This window comes from Leopardus geoffroyi, chromosome B2 (genome assembly GCF_018350155.1).
Source record: "Leopardus geoffroyi isolate Oge1 chromosome B2, O.geoffroyi_Oge1_pat1.0, whole genome shotgun sequence".
In the NCBI taxonomy this organism is placed as follows: Eukaryota; Metazoa; Chordata; class Mammalia; order Carnivora; family Felidae; genus Leopardus; species Leopardus geoffroyi.
In genome coordinates, this window is record NC_059332.1 from 72,266,357 (window position 1) to 72,294,114 (window position 27,758).

Sequence of the window (27,758 nt, forward strand, 5' to 3'; positions counted from 1 at the left end):
ATCAACGGGGCCCTTATTTCCAAGCAGCACACTGGAAGACGTTAGGCTCCCTTGGATCCAGTCCTTGACCTGTGTGGTCTCCAGGCCTCTGCAGATACATGGCAGCAGCAGCATTCATTCATTTCTCAACTCAGGAGTTGCTTTGATCACCAACTCTATATTCTCACCCCTGGGTTATTTCTTGCAGGTTAGCAGAAGCCAGGCCTCCTGTTCATAACCCCCTTCTGCTCAGTGGTAATCCTTGGGATCTTTGGATAAAGGTGCATGCAGATCTCCTGCTGTACCTGTTTGTGGTCTTGCTAATGGAACAAGATTTGGTTCCTAGTTTAGAATTGCCAGTCACCAAAGCTGACCTTCCTTCCCTAACCCACTCTTCACCCCAGATAAACAGAGAACTGACTGTGGAGGGTCAAAGTGCACTCACCTCTTCGAGCTGTGATGGATTTGGGTTGAACGTGTGCAGGATGCAATGCTGAGTGGGTTCTCCCACCTGATGGTCTGGGGATCTTGAAGACCTCATATGGTCCCAGTACCTCCCAGTGCCAACCCTTAGCCTCCCAACTAACATCCATTAAATCCCATTGATTGTGTGGTGTTCTCAAACCCTTTTTATTTACTATTATCCTGATAATAATACTTTACATTTTTATAATGCTTCCTGATTTGCAAAGAACTTGTACATGGCTTCTCTTATTACACCTCACATCAACCCCAGTTCTAGGCAGGTTCATTATTTTTATTGTCATTTGAGGATATGAATGAACAAACTGAAGCATAGTCTAAACTGACACAACCAGAAAGTGGAGTCCCATCTAAACCCACCCCTTTAACCACTGCTGACTTGCATACACACAGCAAACCTGTCCACCTTCATCTCCCACTAATGCCTCTAATCCCTTTATGCTTCAGCTTCCTTGGTTCACTTCCCAAACTCTGAGCTTCATGCCCTACCTCTGTGCCTTCAGTCACTATCCCCTCTTCCTCAAAAGGGGCCCATTCTTGAGTGGCCAATGGCATGCCTTCTCTTTCATGAAATGTTGCATGATCCCTCTGTGCCCATCTTTCCGAAAGAATTTTACTTCCCCCTCTCTTGTAATAGTATTTTATTTTTATATTATTTCCTGTGTCATAGTTATTTCCAGTTGACTTCTGTCCTTGTTACATAAGTTTTTCGAGTGTTTAAACGTTTGTAGTTGTTTAAATGATATCTTGCTTATCTCAATCATTTGTAGTATCCAACTACAGTGCCTTGTAGATGGTCAGGTACGTATTTTGTGTAAATATTGCATTGGGTACAACAAATCCTATCAAGTTATGTTTTACTGGGTCAGAATTAAAGCCTCTGATGATGTCAAGAGGATTTGGGAGGCCTTGATATTGTCCCTTCCCACATTTCTCCAACAGGCTTGTTTAGGAGGGTATTCTTGAGATATCTTATTCTTATTCTATCCTCAGTTTGGTCCACCTCTTAAAATCTTTAATGAATCAGTTGTATCCCATCTAAATGATAATGCTGAGCACTTTGTTCATCTTAAAATAATTTCATTCCAATATTCCATATTTATACTCATCTCTCATCTGGTAATTGCTAATTGTAATTGAATTTCTTGGCAAACAAAAGAAGATCCAATTTCCAAGTATCAAAATCATTTTTATTTTACCCTTTAAGATTTCTTTATTATTCATTAAAAAGTAAAAATCTGTTTAAAGTTGATGCATAACTTCGGGAACATAGCAAGCTGGAAATGTTGAATGCAATGAAAGATTTTTAGAACTAACTCTTATCATAATTAATATCATTTGAACTATGAAACTGATACAGTCAGTTGGGCATGCAGGTGAATCTGAACTGATGTGAGGACTTTCTCTAAAATTTCCTTGGTGTCTATGTAGTTGCTCCCTTTTTCCTGAGAGTGGATGGTGTAAAAACCACTTGATTCTTTACTCAAAATCTTATTTTTATGCACAGTTTGGAGATTTTATACTACTATTTCTAGACAGAAACATGTATACATTTATACCGAGTAACATTGCCATCTTACTCTGCAATTATTGACTCAAAGTTTAAAGCAGCCCTTTTAAAAGTTCTTAAGTTCTCAGTTGTTTTCATGATAATTTTTAAAGTTTACATATTTATTTTGAGAGAGACAGAGAGAGTGGGGGAGGGACAGAGAGAGGGAGACAGAGAAACCTGAAGCAGGCTCCATATTGTCAGTGCAGAGTCCCACGTGGGGCTCGAATCCACGAACCATGAGATCATGACCTGAGCCGAAATCAAGAGTCAGACACTTAACCGACTAAGCCACCCAGGCACCCCCTTGATAATTTTTAATTACTGTTTTCTTTTAAAGGTGTTTTTTTTTTCTTTCACTTCACTGTTAGAAACTAAGTCATGTAATTTGAAGGCTTAATCCAACTGTCTTATTTGCTTAAACTTTTTGGGAAAACATTTGAGGGAATTTTAGCCTGTAAAGACTTAGTACATATACATTAAATGTTCAAAACTATTTTGCATCTGTGGCTGTAGTGCCAGATAATTAAGGTCTACTTTAGTACATTTTCGCATTTGAGTATAGAACCAATTTAGGAAAGAAGTTTCTCTAGCAGAATGGCTCAGGCTTTAATTAGAACACCAAGGCTGCCCATTACTGGCTGTTGTCCTTGGGCAAGTCACATAAAGCGACTAAGTTTCCTCATTTGAAGAATGAGGGGCTGGTGGGCAGGTACTCAATGGTGCTAGGGTTTTGTGATTCTGTAATTTGTTATTCTGCTTGTTCTTATTCTACCCAACTTTTACATAATCATTACATTTTTCTCATGGATTCTCTACCTAGTTTTTCTTTTTTTATTTAAAAAATATAGTTTTACCCCTTGTGAAATTTCTTATAGGTATAACTTTGAATTTTCCCCTAATAGATACAATATAGTTGTGTCCCTATATTTTCTTTAATTTAGGAATCTTTGTTTAAATTTTTTTAATGTTTTAGTTTTTGAGAGACAGAGAGAGACAGCGCAAGCAAGGGAGGGGCAGAGAGGGAGGCACAGAGTCCAAAGCTATCAGCTGAGCTGTTAGCACAGAGCCTGATGTGGGGCTTGAACCCTGACCTGAGATTATGACCTGAGCTGAAGTCAGATGCTCAAATGACTGAGCCACCCAGGTGCCCCTAGGAATCTTTGTTTAAATGAAAAGTGAACTTACCCCATGTGACTTATTTTTTCCAGTTAACCATGCAAAGTTAAAAAAAAAAAGCAAAACAACTTTTGGTTATTAATACTAATGTTTTTAAACAGTTGCTACACTCTCCATGTGTAATTTATTTTAAAAATACTTTTTTCAGTTTTATTTCCAAGCAGAATTTTTTTTTCTAAAGTTGAACAGTAAAGTTGATTATTTGCTATTATTCTTTTCCTGGGATACTGTTTCTCTAACTGCTGCTAGCTAACTCTGTAAGTCCATGGATATTCTGGGAGTTTTCATATTGTCAGTGAGATTTTAAAATTTTGGGGGGTTTTAATATCCGTGATAATAGTTAAAAAAAAACAACAACAAAAAACCACATTCTGGGTCATCCAGACACCTGCCATATACTTGGTTAAGTACTACCACATGATAAAATTGGGGTTTGTGTTTATTGCTGTGTTTGTGCCATGTGAAGTCGAACCACTTCACAGTGTCTGAAGTGTATGAAGCTCTCACTGAGCTTCAAATAACACACAGTGATAGGAGCATTCCTGTATGCCACACCCAAAGGATGTGGATTATCCTGCGTTATTGCAGGAGCATAGTGATAACGTATTCAAGTTAGAGTCAGATGAGTTTCACAGATTGCATTTTTTAATACATACCTTTCAATAGTTCACTAGCAGTAAGTTTATCGGTAATTATACACTGAAGAACTTTCTTCCCCTGATTCCAGCAATAATTGACTAGCTACACATTTAATGCTGATTTTGATATGACTGTGATAACAACTTTCTCCTGAAGCAGCTTTCTTAAAATTATCATTCAAGGAATGCTTGCGGGTGGTTTTATTTAGTAAGTCTGATTATCTTAACCTAGTAAAGAAAGCCATGAGGTCACACATACCATTTTGTAGGGTAACTTTAAGTGAAAAGGCATTGTTTCCCCATTAGAATGATTACAGTAAAAAAAAAAAAAAAAAAAAAAAAGATCTAAAAGTACATTGGTACTGTGATTTTATCAGGAAACCATGGTCTGTTACACTCTGTCTTTTCTGTTAATCTGAATTTAATTGGTTATGTAGTTGTTTTTGTATTTATAAATTTGTTTTGTCTTTGTTTTATCAGAGCAATAAATACTAAGTTCAATTTTGTATGTATTAAAATAACATAATAAAACTGATTGAACTTGACGTTAGGAGTGCAAGCGAATGTTTCTTTTAACCAAGTTGTCCATCTAGTACTGGTTTGAGAAAGCTTGGTCTATGATGTTGACCGTTATTTTATCATAATCATAATGGCTAACCTTCAGCCAGATGTTACCCCTGTGAGTCTCGACGAGTTGCTTAAAATTAACTCTTTTGCTTTTCTGTCAAATTCCAAAACTTATTTCATTAAGATGTGGCCACTAAAATATGGCGATGAAGTATAAATAAGCCATTAATTTTGTGTGTGGATAATTGGATTTTCAAGATATTATGATCTAGTGTGATTTTATAATTTACCCTGACTTGGGCTATCATTTTTATTTTAATATTATTTTGATCACTTTTTCATTCACTCACCTACTTAAATATTTTTTAGATGTTGCCATGTTTAAGAACTGGTACTTGATAGAGATAATTGAGTGTAATTCTTATCTTTATGCTTGAGTGGTCCCTCCTTGTGGTCTCATTTTCCTATTCTATATTAAAAGAAAAACTTTCATGTATACGTTACTTAGTACATGTCTATTTCAACGAGATTTCTTTTTGCCTTGATGTCATATCTACGTGTCTTCAGTAATTGGTGGGACATTACCACATTCTGATTGCCACAGACTTAAATGCCTTTTCAACCCAAGCATGATGGGTCTTTTAAGCCTGTTCATTCAAGTAATAATATTCAATGACTAGTAAATTCAAGGCATTGTGCTAGATACTATTGAATGTCCAAAGATGAAGGAAGCAGTCTGTGTTCTCAGGAAAGGACCTTACAACTTTTAATCTAGTCATTGAATCCTTGGAACTGATTGTCGAATCTGTGGGTATTTTTGGATCTGCTCCCAGAATTGTAGACTTCTCGATGACAAAGGGACTTTTGCATTTCATCCCTCCATCTGTTCACTCAGTAAACATTTACTAAGCATATGTAATTGCTCTTGATTGACTTTCATCTTTTAATTTTCCTCTCACCCATTATAATGACTCAGATCTCTTTGCCAAGGGTATTCTGAGAAAGAGGTAGAATCTATAGGATAAGGCTCACAAACAGCCCTTTCTACCCATTGTTGCCTGAGGCATTTGGAAAACATTGTAAGATCGTTGTAAATACAGGTGAACTTCCTAAATCTGGAAACCTTAGAACCTGGAGTCATCTGGAACCATAAATATAGTGTTACTTTCAAGTCAAAGCAGGATGAGGCAGAGGGAGATGTCCGGAAGTGATAGAGGTCCTAGGATGACCTTGGCAAACCCTGTGGGATCTCTAGAGTCATAATGACCCTTTCAATTTTTTCTAATTGTGCTGAAATGACCAGGCCTTTATACTGTCACACTTATTAATCATTGGATGGTGGCCACCGAGCATGACCTCGAGCTAGAAAGTTTGTTACAGTTGATACAGCCCCTATAAGGGCTGACCACTGATGTCTGTTTGCCCACAGCATTCTCAGCAAGCAGGGCAACAAGTTCTCCATGCCTGGGGAGCTGGGCTGCAGGCATCACGGTGCTTCCCTGGACAGTAAACTGTGACCACTACCTTGATGGTAGAATGGCTTATTCAATTCATTTTTTAATTTTCCAGCTCTGAATCATGAATTTCCTAATTTAGGATGCTAATACATGGTAGATTACTTATGGCTAAGGTGAGCACTTGGCTTTATATTTTCCTTATTTTTATAGGGATGATAATATTACTTAACTCTAAGAATAGTGACTGTAAGTCTTGGTTTATTCAGAACAGCTCTGTTTTTCCTGAGACTACTCAGTTTAGGCCTGTTGAGATCAATTAACATCTGATAATTATTTTTAGTATCCATAACACTTCTAGACATTACAGTTTGGACCATGAATTGTATAGTCATTCTACTTAGTATTTCTTTTTTAAAAATTTGTTTGCATGTTTATTCTCTAAATGTTTTTCTGGTGAATGGAATACTCTATTTACTTTTCTACTTATTTTAAGAGGTAGCAGTGATCTTCTAGATTAACTTTTTTATTTTTCTTGACCCTGAAGTAAATGCTTTTCATCTTTATCAAAGTCTTTATCAGCAAACTTTAAAATGTAACATCACAACATACTCCAGAAAGTCTGTGACTGAAATTATTGCGATATGTTATCTACCCTATTTGCCCCCTGCCACCCCCGTCCAAAATCGTATCTATAATGGCTTTTCCTCTGGTTTATTTTGTAGCTTCGTCACGAATGTTTCATGTCCTTATTTACCCTTTTGCTCAGGAAATCTGGGACTCATGTTTCCCTTATGGAGTTGATCTCTTTTCTGGAAGAATACTCTCACCTATTCAGATTTGTGTCCTAAGGAAATCATGTTGCTCAGAGATGGGCAGTTTTAAAGCTGCCTTTTCAGAAGTTTTATGGGAATAAAAATTTTAATTCTACACAAGGTAGATTGAATAACTTGCAGGACCACTATGTTCACAAGGAAAGCTCATTTGAAACTAGTTCTGGGTTCCAAAAAATGGGCACTAAACAGATGGAGGTACTCAATGACTTCTGTAACCTCCCAGGAGGTCATTGGTTGTCGCCTTAACCCATGGTTGGTGCTGCTTTTTTCTAATCGTTGTTTCTTTGCACTCTTCTCACTGTTTCTGCGCTAGTTGTGGCCTCAATGTTGTGGTAGGGAGCAGGGTTCACTGGTGGACTCAGTTCTGTCTACCTGTGTTTCTTTGGCTAGAAAAGCCATCTGCTGGTTTTCTTTTGATATTCGACATTACGTGGTGGACAGTATCTTTAATGTCTTGGTGTGCTGCCAGTGATGTGAAACTTCTTAATCATGTTCCCTTTACAAAAGAAGAAAACTATTATAAAGTGGTGCTACAACTTTATGCCCTGATTTTGTGTCAACATATGAGATATTGATGTGCCAGTTATTTAAATGATCAAACGTCTGGCAATCTACTAGACCCATGTTTGTGTGGACTCGAGATCATGGAATTATACAAAGAGAGAACCTAAAATTTAAGCACAGGTAGCAAAACTTAAGAAGAAGATGGCATGTTGTATGAATGTCCTTTCTTCTAGGTATCTGCAGTATCTGTAGCAGTAAGTTTATCTGAAATGTTAATTGAACTTTACTCTGTTATTTAAGGTTTAGAAAGAAGTAATTCAGGTAGTATTTCCTTTTTTTCTGACCTAGTCAAAGCTTGTTGGGCACTGAAGAACTTTCAGAGTAGGGATAGTTTTTTCCTTCTTATGAAATCAAAGCCACTGGCTACCTACCAGAACATTTATTCAGCTTGATTGACAGCACTTTGATGAAGCCTCCTCCCTGCAGCTCTGCTTAAGCTTAGAAACTATGGTGTCATTAGATGCAAACTGTCTTTGAGGGTTAGGAATTGCAACTGGTCTTAGATTTTATTTATCATCTGGATAAAGATTTCAAATTTTCATGTGTTTCAGGGCTATCCATTCTATGTACGACCTGACCTGCAGTAACTGAGGTCCCTCCAAGATCTCAGTTTAAAGCATCTCTAACTCAGACTTCCACCTTGACCTCCCCAGCTCACTGCTTCTAGTACCTGTAATTCAATAACCCTTTGGCCTTATTTATTCTTAAAAGCCCTGTATTCTACCACCTTGTCACTTTATCTCACTTTCCTGATGACCTTTCTTCCCTTTATACCTAGTTTAAATTCCATGTCATTATTTGCTTGACAAAATCCAATTGTAGCTAACTCCTCAATTATCTATCTATTTAAATTTTAGTTAACATACAGTGTGATATTGGGTTCAGGGGTAGAATTCAGTGATTCATCACTTACAACACTCAGTGCTCATCCCATCAAGTGCCTCCTTAATACCCGTCACACATCTAGCCCCTTCCCCATCCACCTCCCTCCAACAAGCCATAGTTCGTTCTCTAATTGTTAAGAGTCTCCTGTGGTTTGTTTCCCTCTCTTCTCTTCCCCTCAACTTCCCATGTGTTCATCTGCTTTGTTTTTTAAATCCCACATATGAGTGAAATCATGTGATATCTGTCTTTCTCTGATTGACTTATTTTCCTTAACATAATACATTCTGGCTCCTTCCATATCATGGCAGATAGCAAGATTTCATTCTATTTGGTGGCTGAGTAATATTCCATTGAATGTATATACCACATTTTTATCCATTCATCAGTTGATGGACACTTGGGCTCTCTCCATAGTTTGGCTGTTGTTGATAATGCTGCTGAAACATTGGGGTGCATGTAGTCCTTCAAATCTGTATTTTTGTATCCTTGGGGTAAATACCTAATAGTGCAATTGCTGGATTTTAGGGTAGCTCTATTTTTTGAGGAACCTCCATACTGTTCTCCAGAGTGGCTGTACCAGTTTGCATTCCCACCAGCAGTGCAAGAGGGTTCCCCTTTGTCCACATCCTCGCCAACACCTGTTATTTCTTGTGTTGTTAATTTTAGCCATTCTGACAGGTGTGAGGTGGTATCTCATTGTGGTTGATTTGTCTGTCCCTAATGATGAGTGATGTTGAGCATCTTTTCATGCATCTGTTAACCATCTGGATGTCTTCTTTGGAAAAGTGTCAGTTCATGTCTTCTGCCCATTTCTTAACTGGGTTGTTTGTTTTTTGGGTGTTGAATTTGATAAGTTCTTTATAGATTTTGGATAATGCAAAGTTACAGGATATAAAATCAATGTGGAGAAATCTGTTGCATCTTTATCCACCAATAATGAAGCGGAAGAAAAAGAATCAGGGAATTGATCCCACTTGCAATAACACCAAAAACCATAAGATACCTAGGAATAAACCTAACTGAAGAGGTAAAAGGTCTGTATTCTGAAAACTATAGAACACTTATGAAAGAAAATTGAAGAGAATAGAAAGAAATGAAAGAGCATGGATTGGAAGAACAAACATTGTTAAAATGTCTATGCTACCCAAAGCAATCTACATATTCAATGCAATCTCAATGCAAACCCTATCAAAATACCACTAGCATTTTTCACAGAGCTAGAACAAATAGTCCTAAAATTTGTATGGAACCACAAAGGACCCCAAATAGCTGAGGTAATCCTGAGAAAGAAAAACAAAACTGAAGGCATTATGATTCTAGATTTTAAGCTATATTACAAAGCTGTAGTCATCAAGACAGTGGAATGAAATAGAAAACCCAGAAAAGGACCCACAATTATATGGCCAACTAATCTTTGACAAAGCAGATAAGAATATCCAATGGAAAAAAGACAGTCTTAGGGGCGCCTGGGTGGTGCAGTCGGTTAAGCGTCCGACTTCAGCCAGGTCACGATCTCGCGGTCCGTGAGTTCGAGCCCCGCGTCAGGCTCTGGGCTGATGGCTCAGAGCCTGGAGCCTGTTTCCGATTCTGTGTCTCCCTCTCTCTCTGCCGCTCCCCCGTTCATGCTCTGTCTCTCTCTGTCCCAAAAATAAAAATAAATGTTGAAAAAAAAAATTAAAAAAAAAAAAAAAGAAGAAAAAAAAAAGAAAAAAGACAGTCTCTTCAAATGGTGTTGGGAAAACTGGATGGCAACATGCAGAAGAATGAAACTGGACCACTTTCTTACACCATACACAAAAATAAATTCAAGATGGATGAAAGACCTGAATATGAGAAAGGAAACCATCAAAATCCTGGAGGAGAACACAGGCAGCAACTTCTTTGACCTAGGCAAAGCAAGTTCTTACTAAAGATGTCTCCAGAGGCAAGGGAAACAAAAGCAAAAGGAACTATTGGGACCTCATCAAGATAAAAAAAACTTCTGCACGGGAAGGAAACAATCAACAAAACTAAAAGGCAACCAACAGAATGGGAGAGAATATTTGCAAATTACATATCTGATAAAGGGCTAGTATTCCAAAATCTATAAACCCTCAATCTTAAACAGAATGTTGCTGGGGGAAAAAAGTCCTCTTGTAGCTGATGTCACTTTTAGTTACAGACTAGTACTCTCCAGGGGATACTTACACTACCTCCCATTGTGCTGCATGTTCTTGGTCCATTCACTCCTCCATTTTCCCAGATGACTATTTCCTACCTTTCTCTCCTCAACACTGCCTCCCCCATCCTTACTCTTTACTAATAATATAGTTTTATATTTTGCCAAGAAGGTAGATGCAATGAAGAGAGAACTTTGACAAGCTCTTACCCCAACACATGTTCATGTACCTATGTCAGTGCCCATACACTTTCCTCTTGCACCCTGACTGAATGCAGGGGTTCCTGTTAACTTCTCCATACTAGACCCCTTCCTTCCCATCAGAGACATAGTTCCAGTTGTTCTTCTGTCTCTCCATTTCATTAATTTTCTCAACTATTTCTTCCTTTCTTATTGATCATTTTTATTTGCCTGCAAATATACTTTTATTTTTTTGTCCTACAAAAAAATTCCCTTTATTGATACCATATTTTTGTGCCGCTAGTTATGACTCCTTTTTTTTTCTTTACAGCAAAATTTCTCCAAATAATGATCATTGCTCATTGTCTCCAATCCCTCTTTTCCCGCTCCCTCTGGATGTAGGTTTTTATTTTCTCTGTCCCTCCTACTTTGCACATACTGCTAATATCAATATCATACAATTCTCAGCCCTCATTTCACATTAAATTGGTAACAAACAGCACAAGTTGATTACTCTCGCTTCTTAGGAGAGGCTTCTAGCCAGCATATTCTCTTAGTTTTCCTCTAAACTGTGGCTATTTTTTCTTTTCAATTTTGATTATATTAGTTCTCACCTCTTGTCTTTTTAACGTTGGATCTTTCCTCTATGTACTCATTTAAATTTGCTTGGCAGTCTCATCCAGTCCTGTGTTTTTAGTGCTATCTTTATGCTGAAGACTTTCAACTCCTGTATCCAACAGTCTATTTGATAGCTTTGCCTTAACATCTGAGGGCATCTTAAATTTAACATCTCCAGAACTGAACTCCTGATATCTCATCCCAACATACTTCATAGTTTGCCCTTTCTTAGTTAAGGGCAACTCTCTCCTTCAGGTTGCTTGACCTGGGCCAAAAGCCTTTAAATCATCCTTGGCATTTTTCTCTGACTCATACTCTACATCCGTTTCATCAGCAAATCCTTTTGACTCTATCTTTAGACTATATACAGTCTCATACCTTTTCTGCAATTATGTGTCATCATCTCCCAACTGGAATTATTGCAGTATCCTGTAATCAGACTTGCTGTGTCCCTCTTGCCTTGTTAGAAGCTATTCACCAAATACCAGCTAAAGAGATGGAATGCAGTTGAGAGAATGGCATGATTTTGCTCAGTGGCTTCCTGTCTCCCTCATCTACTTGTTGATTCACTCACTGTCCTAGTAAAAGAGGGCTTACAGTGATCAACAAAGCCCTGTCTGCCCTGTGCCACCTCCCATCCCACCCTCTCTACTCTTCAGCTTCATCTCTTACCAGTATTTCTCTTACTCCAGATCAGGCACTCTGGACTTCTTACCTTTCTGCTGATGTGATAAAAATGTTCATACCCCAGGACCTTTGCATTTGCTAATCTCTCTGCCCAGAACATTTTATTCCCTCAGGTATATGCACAGTACACTTTCTCAATTCCTTCAGCTCTTCCTGTATATGTCACCTCTCAGTGGGGCCTCCCTGATCCTCCTATTTAAAATCACAGTAGTCCTGCCTCCTACTTCTAATTACCTATTCCCTGCTTTACTGTTCTCATCTAATACACTATATATTTTACTCATTTATTTTGTTTTTGTCTGTTTCCTCTGACTAGAATGTAAGTTACACAAGGATAGGGTTGTTCTATTTTGTTTGTTTATCCTCTGCATCTAGAATAGATCCCCTACAATATTCAATACTTATAAATGTTTCAATAAGTATGTTAATTATTTTAATCTTTTTAGTATCATGATTCTTCCATTACAGAGAAGAAATTGGATCACAGAGAGTTTAGTAATTGGTGGAGATAGAACTGAAAACCAGATCTGTCTTGGCTCATAGTGCAATACCTGTATGTATTAATTTACCCATTGGGATACTGTGTGTATGAACCTTTTATCAGGTTAATTGCATTATCCCATAGAGGAAGTCATCAGTATTGTGCATTTTACGTGTGTTCTGTGCTCTTACCCTCAATCATTACCTTTCTGGGAGAAAATAGGAACAGATTTTAGTTCACGTCATTGTAGCTGTTGTTAAATTAAGCTGTTTCCTCAGACCAAGCATGTTTTTGAGTAATGGTTCTGAGAAACTCAACTTTGCCACCTTCTAGCAGAAAAAAAAAAAAAAGGCTATATTTGCTGAGATGAAAAATACCTGAATCCAGGGAACTTGAAGCAGCAGGGAATAAATAAGAACACTGCATCTGGTTAAGGTGGCTCAGTTATTCCAGGGATGTGGATTCCACTGGAGGCACCTGGAATCTTTGTTCATTTTCTACTAATGAATTGTTCTTAGTTCAATGGAATTACAGATTTTCAGAAATGATCAAGCTTTTCTCAGTCAAATAGGGAACTGATGAGCGATAGAGGTCACAATTTCAGAAGATAGTCACAGATTGTGATGAGTATGAATCATGCTTTGAAGTCTCTGCAGCTGCTTTCAGAGTGCAAACTACAGGATGTGTCTGCCTGTCGTTTTCCAACACCTGCCCTCTTCATGGTTCATATTCAGAAAGCATGATTGAGCTGAGAGTGAATTCTGTGCACCAGGAAGAACTGGTATCCCTCGATTACAGAACTGAAATATGAATCCCTTATCTGTCCACAAACTTTGGGTTACCTGGCCAGACTCGTCATTACTTGTGTCCACCCAGCTCCCTGAAATGAGGATTTTTCATGAAATGCTGATATTGGCCAAGAGGTAGTGAAATTTCAAAGGAGAATTGAACACTAGCAACATGTACCTTGTGGTTTCAATGGAAAGCCTGAAGTGTTTATCAAGCTTTCTAATTTGAAGAGTCTCAAACTCCAAACTCTGTGTTCTCCGTAGTGGGTAGAGCAAATCTCTGCTCACCTCTTTGCACTTCCAGCTGTTATCTGCTGGACTCTTGGAGTCTTCTGCAGCCATAGAGGTCAGCCAAAGATTTGAGCGGAGTTTATGTGCAGACTTTGGGGTGCTCCTATGTAGTGTTCTTCTTGTAGGGGCTTAGTCCCTCAATGTTCTGCCAGTGGTGGCCCTGGACCCAGTTCTCGGATATCTCGAAATAATAAAGACTGAGTCTGTCTTGTCTGAATCCTGGTAGTCCCCTGTCACAGAGAATGGGGAATCTCCTCAGGGGACAAGCCTTATAAATGTTGTTTGTCCACTGCTCTTCCTTTCTTTCAAAGGTTAAGCCCTCTTTGGTGTAGGTCTGCTTTTTGGCTCTCCAATGCCTTTAAGTAGTTATTTGTTATATGTTGTCCAGAGTTTGTAATATATGTGGGAGGATTAGTCTGAAAAAAGCTACTCTAGGGGCGCCTGGGTGGCTCAGTTGGTTAAGTGTCTGACTTTTGGTTTCAGCTCAGGTCATGATCTCACGGTTCGTGGGTTCAAGCCCTGCATTGGGCTCGGCAGTGTGGAACCTGCTCAGGATTCTCTCTTTCCCTGTCTCTCTGTCCCTCCCCCACTTGAGTGCATTCTCTCTCTCTCTCTCTCAAAATAAATAAATAAACTTAAAAAAAGCTACTCTACCATTATTGAATTCAGAACCTCAATGAGTTGATACATAGTTTTTATCATTCATTTCAAAATACTTTATAATTTCCTTATAATTTCTTCTTTGAGCCACAAATACTTACACATATTTAAACTTTTTTTTCTAACACAGGATTTTCTATTTCTTTCTGTTATTGACTTCCAGCTTAATGTCATCACGCTCAGGGAACACACCCTGTATGATTTTCTTCCTTCAAAGTTTCTTGAGGTTGGATATATAGCCCAGTTTATGGTCAATGAATGTCAGTGTTCTGCTCACTCAGAAAGGGTTTGTATTCTTGGCTGTCAGGTGCAGTGTCCTGTTCATGTCAGGTCGTATTTGGTAATTGTATTCAAATCTTACCTAGTCCTGCCTTATATTTTGGTAAGCTTTTTCTGTCCGTTACTGAGATGGATACAGTACTATCTCCAGCCATAGTGGGAATTTATCTATTTTTCCTTTTCATTCTGTTAGTTTTCCCTATTTATTTGGAGCCCATGTTGTTTCATGAGTATAACTTTAGAATTACGTCCTCCTTGTGACTTGACCCCTTTAATAGTATGAATTTTCTGGCTTTATCTCTGGTAATGCCTTTTCCCTTTAAGACTACTTTGTCTGTGATTCCTGTGGTGACACCAACTTGTTTGGTTAGGATATTCATTGTTTGTTTTCTTTCTTCCTTTTTACTTAGGACTTTTCTGTTACCTTTATTGTTTCAGTGTTTTCTTTTAAGTAGTTGGGTTTTGCTTTCTTTGGTCCCAGAGTGACAGCCTTTCTTTCAAGTGAAACACTAAGATTACTTATGGTTAATATAATTATGTTTTCATTTAAACTAGCCATCATGCTAGTTCTTTTCTCTCTTTTCTTTTTTTCTTTCTTTCTAATTTTTTTTTAACATTTATTTATTTTTGAGAGAGACAAAGCATGAACAGTGGAGGGGCAGAGAGAGACAGAGACATAGAATCTGAAGCAGGCTCCACGCTCCAAACTGTCAGTGCAGGGCCCGATGTGGGGCTTGAACCCACAGACCGCAAGATCATGACCTGAGCCAAAGTCGGATGCTTAACTGACTGATCCACCCAGGCATCTCTCTCCTTCCTTCCTTCCTTCCTTCCTTCCTTCCTTCCTTCCTTCCTTCCCTTCCTTCCTCCCTCCCTCCCTCCCTCCTTTCTTTCTTTCTTTCTTTCTTTCTTTCTTTCTTTCTTTCTTTCTTTCTTTCTTTCTTTCTTTCTTTCTTTCTTTCTTTCTTAGAAGGTGCAAGTGAGCAAGGGGCAGACAGAGAGAGAGAGAGGGAGAGAGAAGTGGGGTGCACCTGATATAGTGTGGCTAGTGTTTTTACCCTAGGTGGGGCTTGGGCTCATGCAATGGGAGGCTTGAGCTCACAAAGTGTGAGATCATGACCTGAGCCAAAGTCAGAAAGTCAGATGCCTAACGACAGAGTCATCCAGGCACCTGGTAGTTATTTTCTACTTCCTTCACCTATTCTCCGCTTTTTTTCTCCATCACCATTTACTCCCTGAATTTTCACTTGTATTGTGTATTACATTACTCTCATTTGTCATACTCTTTTTATTAGGAAAAGATAGAGTTTTCAACACCCCATTGTGTGAACAAGGAATCGTTGGATTTGGAATTGGGATTGCAGTCACTGGGGCTACCGCCATTGCGGAAATTCAGTTTGCAGATTACATTTTCCCTGCTTTTGATCAGGTGGGAGGATTTCATTTTACTATAATTGAACATTTCCTAGACAGAGTTCGGGGAAGTATTGAAGTTTTGCCTCCACTTTCCCACCTCTGATCTTGGGAATTTTTTTGTTGTTGTTGTCTTAGAGCTAATGTGTTACAAGTTATGGGCATATATTTAAAGATCTGATAAAATGGTTAAGGATATGGATGGGAATAAAGGACTTCTCATGACCCGCCCTTCCTCTCTTCCCCCCTCAGATTGTTAATGAAGCTGCCAAGTACCGCTATCGCTCTGGAGATCTTTTTAATTGTGGAAGCCTCACCATCCGGGCCCCTTGGGGCTGCGTCGGCCATGGGGCTCTTTATCATTCTCAGAGTCCTGAAGCCTTTTTTGCTCACTGCCCAGGAATCAAGGTATCCTCATTTGTGTGCTACATTTGATCTCTGTTGGATAGTTCCATTTTGGTTCATTCCGTTAACTAATGTGCTTATCTAGAGGAAAGCAAACAGGATTTATGGAATTTATGTGAATTTTTGTTTTATTTTTAGAAAGAGAGTATTTATTTTAGATCAGCTACCCAATTCCCAGGTTTATGGAATATTCTTATTGAAGTAGCACTGGCTTAACCCTGACATTAATTTCACAGACTTCAAAGAATAAGACCATGAACATAGTTGGTTTATCCTCCCCCTCTTTCAAAGCTCTGTTTCTTTCTAATGGGCCTTTCTCACTTAAGTGATTCTGGGTTAATTTTAATAAATCTGTTTAGTGCATGCATATTTGCCTGAAAGTCAGAGGGATAGGACTTTTGCTTCATTCTAAGACAAAACCTTTATTATCCAGATGTGTTTTCCAGTCCAGGTAAGGTAATACTTGATCAAACAAGATTGAAGCATCTCTCTCTTCTTTTCTTTAAGTTTATTTTTATTTATTTTGAGAGAGCTATAAAGAGCAAGTGGGGGAGGGGCAGAGAGAGGGGGAGATAGAATACCGAGCAGGCTTTATGCGCTGACAGCCCAGAGCCCAGTGTGGGGGTCGAACTCACAAATCGTGAATACATGACCTGAGCCACCCAGGTGCCCCAGCATGTCGTAATTTTTTCCATGATCTTTTCGATTTCTGTTTGCAAGAGCTTTCCAGGGAATCATGATAGAAACTCCTATATCTACCTAGGGCTGTGTGTGAGTTTGATAACATGAATTGGTTGTAAACATGTGTCTGTTTTATTTTTATTTTTTATACCAGAGCAAAATCATAAAGGTTTTTTTTTGTTTTTGTTTTTTCAGTTGAGTAGAGGTTGCATAATTTTTCAATGTAAGCTAGAAGTGGTAGGTTGGGACAGAAGCCACATTTGAAGTAACAGGTATTTTTGTGCTCGAGCTGAACATTCATTCACATTTATAGTTTAAATGCTTACCCCGCATTTTTTAGAATAGATTTTTGTTTCTCGATCCCTACTTTCTTTGCTTCCCTCTTTTCTCTTTTCTTTTTAATACCAAATGAAAACAGTACAAAATGCTAAAAACACATGAAGAAAGCAGACGAAGAGAAACTAAAGTAGGAACATAAAGACATTGTGTATTATGGTAAGCAGTGTGTTCTGTTTTACAGAAAATAGTGAGATTTGTGCTATCTTTTAAAATGTTTATTTTTTTAAGAGAGAGAGAGAGAGAGAGGGAGAGAGACAGAATCCCAAGCAGGCTCCACACTGTCAGCGCAGAGCCTGACATGGGGCTTCATCTCACAAACTGTGAGATCATTGAGCCACCCAGGCGCCCCTGTGCTAGTTTTTCAAATCAGAATCCTTCTATTGAAAATAGTGTAAAATTGATTCTGAAAGCCAAATGTAGTTTGTTTCAAGGAATCTTAATTGAGTCTTTGAGATAAACTCAGATTTCTTTTAATAACTTCCTCTGTAACACTGGTATTTATGCAGTTATTGAACAGTCATTAAAAACTAGACATAAGTTTGTGATTGGGGACAAAGTGGTGTAGTAAGACCTCAGGCTCTGGTTTCAAAACTGTGGGAGGATCCCTGGGGTAGCAAAGAGTGTAACTTTGGGCAGATTATTTGGTCTTTCTTTTAATCCTTTGTCTCTCTCTTTCTAAATTGAGGAAAATAACAGCAGCCTCCTCATGGGTTGCTATGAACAGTAGTATCCACATGGAGTGCTTGGCCCATTTAACACATGTGCCACCTGCTGGTATCATCTTCTTCCTTGTCAAAGTCCTTCTCAAGAAGATCCTGGAGGGGCTCCTGGGTGGCTCAGTTGGTTGAGCGTCCGACTTCAGCTCAGGTCACGATCTCGCAGTCCGTGATTTCGAGCCCCGCGTCAGGCTCTGGGCTGATGGCTCAGAGCCTGGAGCCTGTTTCCGATTCTGTGTCTCCCTCTCTCTCTGCCCCTCCCCCGTTCATGCTCTGTCTCTCTCTGTCTCAAAAATAAATAAACGTCAAAAAAAAAAAAAATTAAAAAAAAAAAAAAAAAAGATCCTGGAGCCCTTTCCTCTCGACTGGAAGTGGGCAGTATCCACACTTTTCTTTCAGCTTTGCAATGTAACTGGACATTCTATTGCCCAGATCATAAAGTTCAGTGGATTATTTTCCACTTAGGAAATGAAGACCCTATTATTCATGGGAAAGGAGGAGATTTTCATATATTAAAATTAGAGAAGAGTTACACTTGAAAGTATCAGCAGAGTATTAGAAGATACTGACTACTTTGCTTTTTGCAGATTCCTTTTATTATGTGTCTGCAAGTTTAGCTTTTAAAAAAAATTTTTTTTTAGTATTTATTTTTGAGAGAGAAAGAGAGAGACAGAGCCTGAGCCAGGGAGGGGCAGAGAGAGAGGGAGATTCCAAATCCAAAGCAGGCTTCAGGCTCTGAGCTGTCAGCACAGAGCCCAGCACGGGGCTCCAGCTCATGAACTGTGAGATCATGACCTGAGCCCAAATTCAGATGCTTAACCAACTGAGCCACCCAGGTGCCCTGCAAGTTTAGATTTTTAAGAGAAGAACAATATCTTAGTTACCAGAATATGGTGAACATCTGATAAATACTTGTTTAACAGGTGGAATTTTTTTGGGGTGGGACAACATGTAAAATTTATAATAAGTGGGAATTAGGCTAAAAATACAAGATTTCTATAATTAGTAACAATTAGTTGCCGAAATATCAAGCCTTTATAAGTGAGTTTACTGGGCTACATTTTGTACTGAAATTGTCTTTAAAAAATCTGTTTTTGCAGGTGGTTGTACCCAGAAGCCCTTTCCAGGCCAAGGGACTTCTTTTGTCATGCATAGAGGATAAAAATCCTTGTATTTTTTTTGAACCTAAAATACTTTACAGGGCAGCAGGTAAAGGTTTCCTTTATTTGATAGTTGTGAATATCTTTATGTATTTTGTTTTACATAGCTCAAAAAAATTATAACTTTTTTATAAGCTTGATTTATATTTTCCTTATTTATAGAAGGTTCTGATTGCTCTCTTCTATACTTAGTTTGTCTTTCACTGTATATTTTATTTTAACTTTAGGGAAAATCCATCTAGCTGTTTTATGTTTTGATTGTGGAAACAAAGAAGCAATGTGAAATGTTAGTAAGAATATAGGGACTTATTTAGCTACATAGTAGATGCCTAGTAAATGTAGGTTGAATGGAAAAGTGAATGAGCGCATTGTGCCAAATAATATCTAATGTCTTTCCAGCTAAAGTGTCTTTATAGGTCTTTATCTAAATCAGAATACATTTGGTAGTGAAAGGGGCACTGTTAATGCTGTGACATCAGGTCAACACTGGAATGACTGTCTAAGGCAAACTGAGATGTTCAGTTACATTTCCTTAAGTTCAAAATCATAATCCTGTAACCACTTATCTGTCAGCTATAATGGAAATTACTTATCAGCTATAATGGAAATTTTAAATATCAAACTATTGTGTCTAAATATATATTTTAAACCTAACTGTAAGCAAATGACAAAGACCCAGTTACCAGGTTTACTTTTTTAAACCTGATCTTAAGCAAATGACAAAGAGGTATATTTTATTTTGAATTCAAAGGACATTGCTTTGGCAAATATTTCTTTTTCTTGAATAGTTAGGCCTAACATTTTTTATCGTGATATGATTTGCATACAATAAAGTACACAGATATTAAGTGTTCAGTTTGGTAGATTTTTTGACATTCTTAGAAATCCAGGTAAAGACTGTGAAAACAAAATCTAGAACAGTTTCATTACTCTAGGAAGCTCCTTCTGCCTCTTCCTTGCCAATCTATTCTCTTTGCACCAAACTTAGCCAGTTGCTGATTCTGTCCCCAGAGAGAAGTTACACGTTTTGAGGGCTCATGTAAATGAGTCATACCATATATATATATATGTATACATATATATATATATATGTATACATATATATATATATACATACATACATATATATACACACACACACACACATATATATAATATATATATATATATATATATATATATATATATATATATATATATACACACACACACACACACACACACTATTTTGTTTTTGCCTTCTTTGCTCAACCTAATATTTTGAGGTTCATTCATGTTATTGCTTGTATCATCAGTTTATGTCTTTTTCCTTGCTGAGTAGCATTTCTGTTGTATGTATGTATGTATGAATGTAATCACAATTTATCTATTCTCCTGTTGATGAACAAATGTCCATCACTGTTTTTAGTTTTTGCCTATTTTGTACAAAGCTGCTAGGGACATTCTTACACAGGTGCTTTATGAACATATTGTTTCCTTTCTTTTGGGTAATACACCAGGAATGAAATTGGTGTGTCACAAGGTAGATGTAGATTTAACTTCGTAAGAATCTACTGAAGAGTTTTTCAAAGTGGTCATGTCATTTTATACTTTCGCTGGAAATGTTTCAGAGTTCCACTGCTCTTAAGGTAAACATATTTTAAATGGAATCTTTTCCTTTTTTAGGAACTCTGTTGTGATCTATATCTCATTACGGAATTAAAAATAGCATAAGAATTTAAAGTCTTGAGGTGGATAGGAAAACACTGATGGCATCACACTGAATAACTCTTTGATTGCTGATTACTATAGATACTCTATGGGTATTATACTTGTAAGGCCAACCAACTGTTCAAGCCAATCAACGAATGCAGAATTTTTCAGTACATATTTAATGAATGGAGTGAATAAGAAACTTGGAAAAGTAATATTCATTTTGCTGCAAACTTTGAAACCAAGATTCGTAAGGGAAATGTTTAATGTGACAGGATTCCAGCTAAGAGAAAGAGCTTGAGAAATTTTTTTATAGCCTGGGCCCTAGGAGGGATTATGAAAGACCCCGATGAGGAATGGGGCTCAAAAGTTTTTCAGAAGTTTCCCAGTGATTGATTATGTGCCATTTCAAGGACTTGAACTCTGAATCTTTTCTTGACCTCTAGGGGCTCAGTAAACAGAAAAACACAAGTTCTTTCACAGCTACAGAACTTCTCTGCAGAAGAGAGTAGGCGAGGAAAAAAGCTAGCCATCAAAATCTTTATATGGATGTTCTCTAGAGTTGATCCTTGGGTCAGCAGCGTAAGCATCCTGGGAGCTTATTAGAAATGCAAGTTATAAAATTAATGTCTTCTGTAAAAATTTCAAGCATCAACAGAAAATGAAAGTTCCTTTTCCCTACCCCCAACACCTTTTCTCAGACATTTTTGTGTGCATTTTTATTTGCATGCATATGTGAATTTATAGAACACATTTACATATAAACAGTTATATAAGATCATACTATAGACATTGTTCTGTAACTTACTTTTTGAGTCTTTTTCCATGTGTTTACATTTATACAAATCTGTGAATGTATAGAGCATATATAAACATATAATAAAAATAACATATTATAACTATTCTGTAATTTGCTTTACTTACCAATATGGTAATTTATTTTGGATATATTTCAATGTATACAATTTCAATGATTTAGCTGATTTTTAGTTCATAAATTGTGGCACACTCAGAGGAATTTTATTCTTTCTCCTCTTATGGAACTTTGAGTTATTTGTAAATTGTGCTTATTCTAAACAATGTTGAAGTAAACATCTCTGTTTTATTTATATGCGTATATGTTTTATACACACAAACACACACACATGCACATGCATGGAAGGAAGAAATTACAAGCCTATGTTCTTTATTGTTTAAATTATAAAACCTATGTTTCTTAATTCCATTCTTGTTTTTGAAAAGTCTCATATATTCATTGATTAAGCCCTGAGTAATAAATGATTAAAGCCAGACACTGCACATCTCTAAATGCAGTGGAAAAACTAGAAGGATAACGTATATTGACACAGGTCCTGTGGGGAGACAAACAGTTTACCTGTTTATGGCCTGAAAGCTAAGAATGAAAGCTGGAAATGTTTGCTAGGACATTTAACTTGAGAATACTAAGAATAAAAGTCTTGCATTTTTATTCTCTTGTATATCAGAATTTTGCTTGTTCTTGTATTTTTTTTAAGACATCTTTTTTTCTGTATTCTGTCATCATGAAAAATGTTAGTCTTCTTTGTTAGAAGTTCATCTTGAAATAACTGATCTCAACAGTTTGTTACCCTCTTGGAAATGTCATCATAGTATCTGTGCCCACAGACTAGATGTCATTGAGAGCAGCGTTTAACCTGTTATTTCTAAATTATAGTTTTAGTTTTTAGTCTTTTAATTATATTTTTAGTTTTAAAGTCTTTGTTTAAGTACGCAGAAAACATTAAAGCATTCTATTTCTGCTTTTTGCATCTTCAGTGTAATGATTCTACTTTTCCAAGAACGTGTTATCTCTATTTATTCTAACTTTTGTGTCCACTGATAAATTGTGTAGATATTTTAATTAGGTTTGACACCTTTGTTGTTAGAGTTATTTTGAGATGCTTAGGGTCTTTTTTGCCTGTATAGTTGGGATATTTTTTTCCATTACATATTTCCAATAGGTTTTTATTACTGGTATATAGAAAAGGTATTGATTTTTTAGGTTAGTACTCCTTTTGGAGACCATTCCCAATTCCCTGGTAATATTTTAGTTAAGTATCTTGGACTTTCTAGGTGGAAAACCTTATCTTCTATAGCTAATGATAGTTATAACTTTTTTTTTTAATGAAACATGTATTTTTGTTGTTGTTGTCATTGTTATCATTACTATTATTATAAAGATGTCTTTTCCCTTTTTAACAGGGGCCCTAGTCAGTACTCCTTATCAAGTTAAGGAAATATCTCTTTGTTTTTAACTTAAAGTTCCCTTCTTCCCACGTCTCCCAAGGTGTTGAATTTTTTTTAAGGTTATTTATTTATTTTGAGAGAGAGAGAAAGAAAGTGAGTGGGGGAGGGGCAGAGAGGGAGAGAGAGAATCCCAAGCAGGCTCCACGCTGACAGTGCAGAACCCTACATGGGACTCAGTCTCCCTAACCCTGAGCGAAAATCAAGAATTGGATGTTCTACCGACAGGGCCATCTAGGTGCCCCTCCAAGGTATTGAATTTTACCAAATTCTTTCTAGATATCTGATGAGATGATTATCTGGTTTCTCTTCTTTGATCTCTTGATGAGGGTATATTTCATTAACCTATTTTCTGATGTTTCAATTCTTGTATTCCTGGGATAAATTCTACTTTATCAATGCATTGCTCTTTCAGCATATTGCTGGATTCAATTGAAGATTTTTTAAAAAGAGCTTTATGTTCATATGTAAAATTGGACCATAGTTTTCTCTATTTATATGTATGAATATAAGCATATATTTATGTGTCAAATTGGTCTATAGTTCATCATTCATTCAGAATCAGAAGTTATCCAAGTCTGGTTTCAGAATCAAAGTTGTTCCAGTCTTACAGGATGAACTGACATGCTTGCTTTTTCTGTGCTCCAGACTGGACTGAATAACTAGGAATGATCTGTTCTTTAAGGTTTAATATAATTTGCTTATAAAACTATCTGGTTCTTGCGAGTTTGGGGACACATCTTTGACTTTGAGTATCTTTTATGGTTGTTGGACTACTACTTATTCTTGAGTAAATGTTGGTCATTTATATCTTTGTATAATGTATTTATTCCTTGGATTTTTAAACTTAGTAGTATAAAACTTTTCTTTCCTAGTATCATTTGATTAAATATATTAATGCATGTAAATTGTTTATCATGCTTATCTGATAATTAATACCTGATAAATGTGTACTAAAAGATGTTTCTGTATTATTTAAAAATCTCCAATGATTTATTTTAATATTAACTATCTTAAGCATAAACTTTATGCAGACTGTTGAGCCATGAGCACAACTCAGAGTATTTGAATTCAGGAGAGAGAGAAAGGTAAAGATTTCAGAGAGCTTTAGCAGGAGAGGCCAGCCAGTGTTCAGCCAGTTTCAGGAATAGCTGGTCCAAAATGGTTTTGTGAAGAGGGAGAGATTGATCTTGTGGTTTAGGATGTGTTGGTTGGGCAATTCAGTTTTCGCAAGAAGGTGGGGAAGAATAATTTCTGGGTCGGTGGTCATATCATGGCCACTCTAGGACATTTTTAATCCTTCAGGGACTCTTACAGATTATTTAGGATTATTTACGACATATGCTAGCTAGTTGGATGTGCATTGTATCATGTTAAATCAAACCAGTCTTCTACTTTTGATTATAGGCAGTTCTTAATATGTTTCTCAAAATGTGTGCAAAGGCAGATGTCTAAAAGTAAAATATGGACTTACATGTGACAAACAGTGTTCTTTATGAAGAAAGTTAAAATATGAAATTTCCAGTTAAACCTCACCATGTGCACATAGTTGTCAATGACATAGCATACAGAGAGTAATATTAACAAGCCAAAACTGAACTGTTGATTAGCAGATGAGGTGTTTTTAGTTGATATTTTCATAGCTAATCTAAAGAATTTCAAATTAGGAATACAAGGCACACAAAAAGCTCTTTAGGAGTTTTCATGTTTAATGTATGTGAGTGTGCATTGAACAAAAAGTTAAAGATGTATAAATTACTTATACTTACAAGTTAGATAGTAAGCACTAAATTTTTAAGACCACTAGGGTTATATTTAGTAATTTTCACATACTTTTCACAGATAGAAATAAAGTGGTCAGGCTTATAAAAATTGCAGCTGGAAAAAGTTTTTTAATAACTTGAAATATTTATCAATTTTATCAATACTTTTTAGCATCCGTCAGTGTTGTATTTGAATTTATGGATTCTACCTAATTTATCTTTTTTATCTCTAGCATTGAATATAACTCGGGATTATGAAGTGACTATTAAGTAAATGATATTTGACTTAAGCCACTAGACTACAAATCATAGTTTCTGGCTGTGTAAGTATGCCTGGAGTCCTTCATAATTAGGTAGCTTTAATCCATAATTTGATATGAGGGGATTTATATGAAAGAAAAAGAAAGATATGAAGGAGTGACACACAGCACAACACGCAGAGACCAACAAAGGGTGATATGTATGTGGAGAGTTTAAAGAATATTTGCTTTATTGAATATAAGGCCCATTTAATGTCTAAAAATTTAATTTGAGAAAATGAGGGTGAATTGCTAGAGGTCAATGAGAAATCTAGATTTAAATCTTGGTTGGTTTCAGGGAAAATAACATTTATTTATTTATTTATTTATTTATTTATTTATTTATTTATTTGAAGTGTTTATTTATTTTGAGAAAGAGAGCAAGCACGAGTTGGGGAGGGGCAGAGAGAGGAAGAGAGAGAATCCTAAGCAGGTTCTACAAAATGAGGGTGAATTGCTAGAGGTCAATGAGAAATCTAGATTTAAATCTTGGTTGGTTTCAGGGAAAATAACATTTATTTATTTATTTATTTATTTATTTATTTATTTATTTATTTGAAGTGTTTATTTATTTTGAGAAAGAGAGCAAGCACGAGTTGGGGAGGGGCAGAGAGAGGAAGAGAGAGAATCCTAAGCAGGTTCTGCCCTGGCAGTGCAGAGCCCAACATGGGGCTCAGACTCACAAACCACGAGATCATGACCTGAGCCAAAATCCAGTGGGATGCTTAAACATCTGAGCCACCCAGGCGCCCCAGCAATAATTTATTAAGATTATGTTTTCAGGGTGCCTGGGTGGCTCAGTTGGTTGAGTGTATGACTCTTGGTTTTGGCTCAGGTCATGATCTCACCATTGTAGGATCGAGCCCCAGAATCTAAAGCAGGCTCTGCACTGTCAGTGCAGCTCTAAACTCACTCGCAGCGCAGATGTAACTATTTGTGAGATCAGTGACCTGAGTCAAAGTCAGGTGCTTAAGGGACTGAGCCACCCAGGCGTCTCCAGAGTCTCCACTTATTGTTGTCTCCTTAGTCTCCTTTGTTTTGGGATAGACCATTCCTTTGTCTTTTTTGTCAGTTATGACCTTCACATTTGGTAGAATGTCCTTCAATCAGTTTGTCTGATGTTTCTTCATGATTAAGTTCAGGTTATGTAGATATTTGGGCAAGGATACCCCTGAAGTGATGCTGTGCCCTTCTCAGAGCATCACGTTGTGATAACACATGATGGTGTTCTCAGCTTGCTTGTTTTGACTTTTCTGTTATTTGTATATACTACCCTACTGCTTAGAATGCCAACCTTTTTCTTTTGTGCATCTGATTATATTCATTCTTCAGGATCTATCTTTTTTTGTGGTTTTCTCTACTTGCTCTAGTTCATCTGCTTTCTCACTTTTCTGCAATCCTTTTACTCTAGTTCTCCGTAAGACCTTGACATGCTTATGGTGTGAAGACCTATGTTATCATGTGCCTGTGATCTTCAATCACTGTCCCTTCTAAGAGACTTCTCTGGCTTACTCCCTTGATATTGAGACTTACTGTATCAGTCTATGCTGTCCACACATGCTCCCAATAATCACCACCGGTTAAAATAGTATGAAAAGTTTAGTACTTAATTATTCTTTATTAAAAGTTAATTTTGTCTTTTAATTAGATAGTAATATTATGACAACTATTATAAGGACAGCTCATATTGACAAATAATATTGGTAACAGTATATTGATTTGGTCTTATTCATATAGACTGTTAATCTTTAGATTTTCAGTATTTTGAGGTGAAGAGATGATGGGAAAATTGGGGAATAATTTAAAAGTAATTACTACAGTTACTATAATTACTATAGTAATTACTATAATTACTACAATTATACCAAAAAAATTCACTTAGTTTTCTTGTTCATATATTTTCTTATCTTTAACATCAGTGTTAGGAGGAGTTGTTGGTATGGAAGTGAAAACTGTTAAAAGTGTGATCATAATTAGTAGCCTCACCTGAAAGATTATTTGGAAAAATAATAATTATAATACAGAGATACTGGTTGATGGTTAAATATCAGTTTTATACAGCAAATGATAATAGTAGTAAGAATAACCGTTCCTAGAATGAAAAATTTATAGTTTTAATGACTATAACAATGACATTGAATTATTTCAAATGTAAAACTGTCTTCTTCCTAAGAACTGAAAGGATGACCACAGTGATTAACTTAATATGTCCTCATTCTGTCCTTATGACACGGTCGACAGACAAATGCTGCTTTCCACAGTTTACAGATGGGATACTGGGGCATAAAAGTACTACAATGCTTTGTAAGAGATCACCAATTTAGTTAGATGCACAGACAGGGTTGGGAATTGGGTTCTTGGTTGGGTGAATTTTCCCACCCTCTCCCATTAGACTGTAAATTCTGACAAATTCGGTAGACTTTCTCAGGTATGAAGATTTCCAATATGTTGTTAGTAATCAGGCAGCATTGAAGTAACATTTTAGAAATATACTCTATTTCTTTTTAAGAAGAACATTTATGTTTTATCACTGCATCATGTATAATGCAACATGAATAAAGCCCTACTGACTTTCACATTTGTGAGGAAACTAGCATTACTGCAGATTAGTGCCAGGGCAGAGAAATGACCCTATTATCTCTGTAATGGTAATATTGTGCCTCACAGGGAAACTTGCATCATTAAGAGTGAGTTATTATTTCTTGCAGACACTTTCTGCATGTGTTATTAATATATGAAGCCAGAAGGAATT

General features: G+C 36.8%; 1 protein-coding gene and 1 long non-coding RNA gene across 5 annotated transcripts in view; one reads left to right on the forward strand and one right to left on the reverse strand.

Annotated features, from left to right (window-relative positions):
* Positions 1–27,758, forward strand: part of BCKDHB (branched chain keto acid dehydrogenase E1 subunit beta) — a 205,007-nt gene that overhangs the window by 32,752 nt on the left and 144,497 nt on the right. For all 4 annotated transcript variants that reach the window (XR_006717361.1, XR_006717360.1, XM_045498874.1 and 1 more), the window contains exons 4-6: positions 15,572–15,705; positions 15,942–16,097; positions 18,931–19,039. Coding sequence is in view for 2 of the 4 variants with exons in the window: in XM_045498874.1 (XP_045354830.1) it covers positions 15,572–15,705; positions 15,942–16,097; positions 18,931–19,039 (399 nt within the window). In the remaining 2 variants the exon portion in view is untranslated. The remainder of the gene's footprint in view (positions 1–15,571; positions 15,706–15,941; positions 16,098–18,930; positions 19,040–27,758) is intronic.
* On the reverse strand, positions 22,608–25,729 carry LOC123608658. Its single transcript, XR_006717365.1, has 3 exons — positions 25,697–25,729; positions 23,683–23,684; positions 22,608–23,135 (listed from the first exon to the last, which is right to left on the reverse strand). It is a non-coding gene; the product is annotated as an uncharacterized LOC123608658 (long non-coding RNA).